Source organism: Mya arenaria, chromosome 1 (assembly GCF_026914265.1).
Source record: "Mya arenaria isolate MELC-2E11 chromosome 1, ASM2691426v1".
Taxonomy (NCBI): domain Eukaryota; kingdom Metazoa; phylum Mollusca; class Bivalvia; order Myida; family Myidae; genus Mya; species Mya arenaria.
The window spans coordinates 10,929,663-10,936,879 of record NC_069122.1 but is presented as its reverse complement, the minus strand read 5'-3'; the positions used below and the strand labels follow the sequence as shown (position 1 = coordinate 10,936,879).

Below are 7,217 nucleotides of genomic sequence, written 5' to 3'. Positions count from 1 at the left end.
TGTTATTGCTGACGCTAAGGTACAGCTTAACGTCATTGACGTCGTCATCGTCAAATCTACACACAACGCTGATAGTCTCTTGAGCAGTGGGTTACAGCACAATTCATTTCATGCTAGATTCAAATATTTTTCTTATGTGTTCCTACATTTTAACTAAATGAGAGAGGAAAACATCCGATAGAACGAATTTTAAATAATAATTCAGCTTAATTTGACATATTCAATTGCAGCGTGTGTGTAACCTTAACGAGTAAGGGGTGGCTATGAGGATGCACTGAATTAATATGTTTAGTTGTTTATTTTTCATCGTAATATCAAAGAAACTATATTGATACGCAGGCGACACGTAAGGTTTTCTATAATAACGACGTCGTTTAACCTCTTTTATGTCCGTACAACGTAGGTGTTCATGAGATGTGCTTCTGGGATAACGTGGAAACGACCAAGTAGCTTTTTATATCTAAATGTGCTTCAGGTACAGCATAATATGTATTTAAATAAACTTGCGTGAAACAATATCACATACTTTCATGGTGAATTTAACTGTTTTTGTTATTTGTTTGTCACTTTTATACTATGACACTTTATACTCATTTTTATTATTTATATATGTTTAAAGTAAGTATGACAACGTGACCTTGTTTAAAATGGCTTTTTGCATTTATATGTTGCTTTTGTCAAACTCTACTTGGAACTCTACTTGGAATTTTGTGATTATAACTATCTTATCGGACCAAAGGATTTCGAACGTGAAAATATTTTCTCGTCTTTGAATTTTGGAACCTGCCTCGTGTATTTAAAATTTCCTCGTAGTTTTATAATATGATGTCAGGTTGGTAAGGTTGAGACTGTTTCGTAAAGGAATTCATCCTAGTATTTTTGATACAAATACTTACTTCCTCAACGTAGGATTCTTTCGAGATAAAAACGTATCGTCTGAATTGCCATATCTTGTTTTATCTTTAAATCGGTTCCCTAAAACATATAGTATGAAACATATTTCAAGTACAACACAACTACACAACGCCTATTTTCTGATTCAAATTTGTGAGAGAATTTTATCATTGTTGATGAATTTGGAACACAATCAAGTGAAAAATACATGTGAGCAAGGCACATATCTGTAACATAATTATGATTATCAAAGACAGTTCCTGGAATTGACGATAAACGGGACGTATTAATGCCTGCTTGGAATTTAGTTTTGATAAACGTTTAACAAAGTGCAGACATCACTCAGACATTGTCATTGACCAAATCGACACTGATTGCAAGATTTCGAAAGCCAAATCTGTAGTACCTTATTCTGATTGAAGGATAGCTTATCAGAGACACATAGCATAAGATAGATAATGCAACGTCGGATAACAAGCAGTATAAAATAACATGGTTTATACTTGTTTGCCGACACATCCTATTTCGAGCCGATATAATCTACCCATAATGAAAGTTCAGCATAAATACCTCGTTCTTTTTTATGCATTGTCTTTTGTATTCGGTGATGAGCCCCATTTTAAGACAAGATTTGACTACGATGAGCAACTTTTGGAGAAAATGATTCGCATGGAATTTCAATATGAACAGTGGGAAAAACGGATAAATGAAAGTCTGGGGAAATTAGAGAAACAGAGAACAAGCATTCAGACTGATTTGGAAGTATTGCGAAATGAAAGAGAAGAGTTTGACAAGCACGTTAACGAGACGATGAAACACATGCAGCAAGTGTCCAAACTAAAAGACTCACAACAGCTGTCTAAACGTAAGTGTCACTTATCGTATCATTATCATTTATTCACCTTTACTGTTCATTGGTAATTTCCAATTTCAGAACACTATTATGTTTATTTTGACTAGGGAGTCATTTAATATTATAATATTATTAATTACCTTTAGTTATTATTGAAACTTATATCCATTTTTCATTCATGGATTATGCTTTTGTAGACGGGACTTTGATATTGACATGCATCCTTTGAAAATGACATTATACATACATTGTACTTACGAATAAAGCCGATTGCACTGTACAGTCTTAGAAAGCATATATTTCCGTGATTATTTCGTAAATTGAAGTCAAAAATGTTTTCACCACCGTCGTCGATTTTGTCGGTTTCCAAAAAAGTACTTGAATGTCTTAAAATCCACCAACAGGTTAAATACAATTTTAATATCAAACCGTACATAAACAAAAAGTGGTTGAAGTACTATATAGGCTAGTTATCCAAATATGTTTTAAACAAGGCACACATATTGCAAAACAGTAGCTTAAACGGAAAACAAAATGGCTGCCTTTTAAAATAATTTCCAGCATTCCCATATTTAAGCGAGTTTTGTCAGTCCACGTTTGAAACATTTACTTTATATTCATTCTTGCTTCTGAAAATACTTATCAAGTGTGATTAATTTAAAAGACTAGGACGAAAAACATGCGGAAATGTTACCTACACGTGTTCGACTTTAAAATTCATGGAATTTCTTCTTTTTCAGCTCCTCACTCAACAATTTTGTTTCGAGCGCGAAAGGTGGCTGACTATACCCTCTCAACTGCAAACCAGATAATTATCTTCTCCGAAATGCTCAGCAACGTCGGCGGAGGCTACAATTCTGCATCTGGTAAATTTACAGCACCAGTCGTAGGAACTTACCTTTTCACTGTCAGCCTGTGTCCAATACGCGGAAAGAGCATATTCTACAAAATTGTGGTCAAAGACGACGTAGTGGCAAACGGACATACGTATGATGTTGCAGGCTTCCTTTGTGTTTCCGGAAACGCTATCGTGCAACTTGACGCCAATGACGTCGTCTACGTCAAATCCACGTACTCGGCTGACGTACTTGTGCAAAGTGGACTGCATGATAGTTTTGACTCAAAGTCTAATTCTTTTTCAGGCGTTCTTCTACATTCAATCTAAATGACACATCTATTCAATTTATGTTCATCATAAGTCAAAGAAGATCGCTAACTGTAGTCAGATTGCTAAAATGCAAGATTGGTAGAACTAAACCAATGCACGTTCGCTGATATGTTGACATTGAGTTACTAATGTATCTTTATCCTATTTTTGAAGTATAAGGCAAGCAAAATAAATGGAAGGGTGATGTTCCTACACCCGTCTTTATTGGAAAGTCGTAATTGAATTGTTTAATGATTTTTTTTCTTCTTATATTTTGTTAAATAAGATAGATCAGAGAGTTGATGCACCTTTTATTTTTATAATTGATATCGAGAACCTGGTATTGTTGTTTTAATTTGTTACGGTCAATTTGTTAAACAGAACAAAGCTATATATATATCAAAACATTATCAATACAAAAACATAATTAACATATATATCTTGCAGTGATAAGAACAGTTCATAAAACTTATTTTTACAGAGCGTTGGCGAACTTGCTGGCAGCATTTACTTTACTTGGTTTTGTGTGATAAATTTTGAATTGTACCTTATTATTTAAGCTGATTTCCCTTCCTAATTAATGGATTCGTTTTAATATCTTTGGACCATCGCTGGTGCACATCCTTAAGCTGATGTTTCTGATCTTACTGTAGAAGTACATGTTTTGAAGAATATAAGACGTAGTTGTTATATTTCTGAACATTAGCTTTAAAGTTTGGTTGAATGACTTAACTATTAGAATAAACCTCTTTTGAAAAGAAATTACCGTAAAAGTGTATCGTTTGCAAATACATAATAGGTAATTAGTGGCTTATCTATAAAAAGGGAAGTGCGATGCCTTGTATACATTTAAAGTATATTTCTTGTTTACTGCCAGAAAAAGGTATGATTCCAATAAGAATGTTGATTTTATTAAACAAAATTATTTTAAAAATCTAGTCTTAGTATGCATGCAGCTATTTGTTATAAGACCTTCTACTCGCGCGTTGTGGAGCATACGAAGTGACAAGATTACTTCCCTTTTGGAGTCGTAAAAACACTGACGTCTCAAATGGTGAATTAAAGAAAGAACGCGCGATAAATATATGAAACAAAAACTTTTGATGACTGTTCACCGTTGTTTGTAGAATGTTTTATTATTACAGTTATATTTGTTTTCATGTAATAAACTATTTATTGAACAATTATAGTTTTCCTATTTCATTGCTTCTCCGTCATTGCAGCGAAGTTGTCATTTTGACCAGAGTAAGTTTCAAATTAACATAGTAAGTAATGCCTAAGTTGAACGGATGCTTAACGGACAATTGTATGTTTATTGTTGTGTTACGATAGTGTGACCTTTATTAGTCCATATAAGCACATAGTTTTCAGGTTGAGTTGAAACAGGATTGGTCAATGGCCGACGGTGCGTCGTATGCCTACAATTACCGTGTAAACACCCTGCCATCAACATTTACGAGACAATTCATTCTTAACATAATGTTTTAGCTTTAAGATCTTTATCAAGTTATGTTTTGAACCAGATTGGACACTTGGGTGAAGCGTTATGGCTATTGATCAATCCAAAACTGCCATATATAATCATGTTCGCAGCAACAGTTTCATCAGGATGGTTATGCTTTCCGCCTACATAGTTGAAGTAAGATTGGACAGATTATTTATAATAATGGCATCGAATCAATACTTATGTGACTTTGTTCAATTAAAAAATCATTTTGTGAACATCATAAGAGGTGTCATTTTCATCTGATCGAAGGTTACTTGCTCAGATTGTATTTTTCCAAAATATCAATATTAAACTCGAATAAGGATTCCTGCCGTGACAAAACCTGTCACTTGCTTAAAACATTCTTTTGAGCCATATTAAGTTTCATTTAATAGGATAATCTCTAAACCATATCCGAATGATAGTCCAGATTAAATGGAAGCCAATGTCGGGTAGGCGCTACAGCATGGCAAGATCTAAGCCACTATGTTAAAACATAGAAGGCACTTGTGTACACAATATAAGGTGATATTCCTTGTGGCCATCATGAAACTTGCTCAGAACCCATTGATTGTTTAAAATCTAGGTTTATATAAATATATGTAAATTTGCTAAAAATCAAGAATATCCGGCATATTGATAATATTTTAAGGGATAATCCAAATATTATGTATATTATAACTGTTCAAATCACCGATGCCAGTATTGTTCAACATTGTACATTTTTTCAAAGAGAATCACTGTGATTTTAGAGTACATTGCAACACTCATAATCTTATGATAATTATTGAATAGCACTATTATGACGTTTCCAGCTTGCCCGAGTACATCCTCTATTTGGGTACTGTTTAGGTAAATATACAATTAGCTTTGTCCAAAATAATGTTGATAAACCTTCGCAGAACATTAGTTCCTGACGTACAACTTCTTTCGCTTATTTCACCTTGACCTAAAGGCCCTGATATACACTTAGAAGACTCACTGTATATGTAGGTCTTGAATGTTTTTACTTATAAAAACGAACAACACTTTTAGAAATACATTTACTGTATATGATTAAGCATCTGGACAGTCAACCGAATGACCTTCATAATAAACACACATATTATTTTTTTATATGTGAATATATTTCAAAACTATATAACAGTTAGATCAATATGAAAAAAACATCAACATTTTACGTTTGGAAAATGTATACAATTTATTTAAATTTGTATTACATTTTTTATACAAATAAACAATCGCACATGATCAATTTACACATAAGATCCATCAAAATGTTTTTTGAAGATATTTAAAAAATGGCCAGGTCTTGCCAGTATGACTGTCCGAAGCTGAATGTCCAATTCACTGACCAATCCACATTTCCTCGTGCTGACTTACAGCGCCACCTAGCGTTCATTACATTTATACTAAAGAATTCTTTTTCATCTCGTTCGTAAACTGAAACTAAGAAAATTACATTTCCTGACGTACAACTTCTTACACTTTGAATTTGACCTAAAGAACCTGACATAAAAATTAAGACTTATGACTCACTTTACATGTAGGTCATAAAAACTTTGACTAATAAACGTGAACAACATTTGAGTAAGCATTTCGGCAGTCAACAGAATAAACAGAACTGGTTATTAATTGTAAAATCCTGATGGACCTTATATCTATACAGAATTGCCTTACCATCATTAAAATTTATACACTCGTGAGTTTACACCAACAAATTACACATCATTACAATACCAAGCTCAATGAAACTGACATTATTGCCATTGTTTGCAGCAACAATAGCACCACCTGATCTTAAAGAGTAAAGTCAATATCTATTTACATCTTTTACATGAGGCTTTAAAAAAGTCTCTGAGATTCGTATCAGACATTTTCGTTAAAAGGATAGGTGCAAGACAACCTCCTGTTATTATTGATGCCTTCGGCTCACCCGATAAGTTCCTCCGCCTTGCCAGATAAACATCCTCCATTCACGGCACTAACCTTGTATTCTCTATGTCTTCCTTGTTAAATGTTTGAGAGGAGCATCAAAGGAGTTGATTTCACTATTAGTTTGCGCCGTTTTTGTTGTATAAATTTTAATAAAAAAAAAGTCGTTGTTTAGTTAAAATATCTCTTATATCGCTTAAGATAGTTTTGATTGCTTGAGGTTGTGTAATCGATTTTAGTGCATTATGACGTTGTTCAAGGTTAGCAAATCGTTACATATTTTATTTCTTTTTTCGACATATTGTACTTTTTACCGTAGTATCATTTATTCCAGTTTTCGGTTGTAATAATATCTCATTCTTGATAAAGCAAAGTTATTTCTTCAACAAGAATAGTATGTATAAGAATAGTGGTTATCTTAATAATTCTAAAAGATATGACGTGCCATAACAGATGCATGTGAATTTACCTTATGTGTATTTGATTGTCGAAACAAATAAATATATGTTTTTCCATAGAAAGAATCAAAGTTATGAAAGTGTTATGGTTATATTTAGGTGCATATAAAGGGAACCAGCTACAACCATTCAACCGTAATTTGATCAATTGTATATCCCAAGATATGTATAAACAAATAATCAATCAATCAATCAATCAATCATCAATCATTTATTGTATATGATATAACAAGAAAGCTATAGTTGCTTTACGACAACATTTTACAACTGCCAAGTTATCACAATATCCTTTAGTTTGATGACATAAAGAGATTGCGCAATAACATGTACCGACGAAAGTTCCCCAATTTTGCTAAATCTACTTGCAACAGTATTATTGTTTTTAAAAGTGTTTTTTTTTATCCAATTATGATAGGGAGTGAGGGCCTTTTTGATATGGAAAAC

General features: G+C 33.0%; 1 protein-coding gene across 1 annotated transcript; it reads left to right on the top strand.

The window, feature by feature from the left end:
- Nucleotides 1-1,419: 1,419 nt before the first annotated feature.
- Nucleotides 1,420-4,072, top strand: LOC128238153 (heavy metal-binding protein HIP-like). Its single transcript, XM_052953752.1, has 2 exons — nucleotides 1,420-1,759; nucleotides 2,488-4,072. The coding sequence occupies exons 1-2, from the start codon at nucleotides 1,444-1,446 to the stop codon at nucleotides 2,910-2,912; spliced, it is 741 nt and encodes a 246-aa protein (XP_052809712.1). The 5' UTR covers nucleotides 1,420-1,443; the 3' UTR covers nucleotides 2,913-4,072.
- Nucleotides 4,073-7,217: the final 3,145 nt, after the last annotated feature.

What these genes read in the sequence shown, in the direction of transcription:
- LOC128238153 (XM_052953752.1), top strand. Translation starts at nt 1,444, where the DNA reads ATGAAAGTTCAGCATAAATACCTCGTTCTTTTTTATGCATTGTCTTTT. An exon ending in CTCACAACAGCTGTCTAAAC is followed by an intron (nt 1,760 to 2,487) that starts GTAAGTGTCACT and finishes CTTCTTTTTCAG; the next exon opens with CTCCTCACTCAACAATTTTG.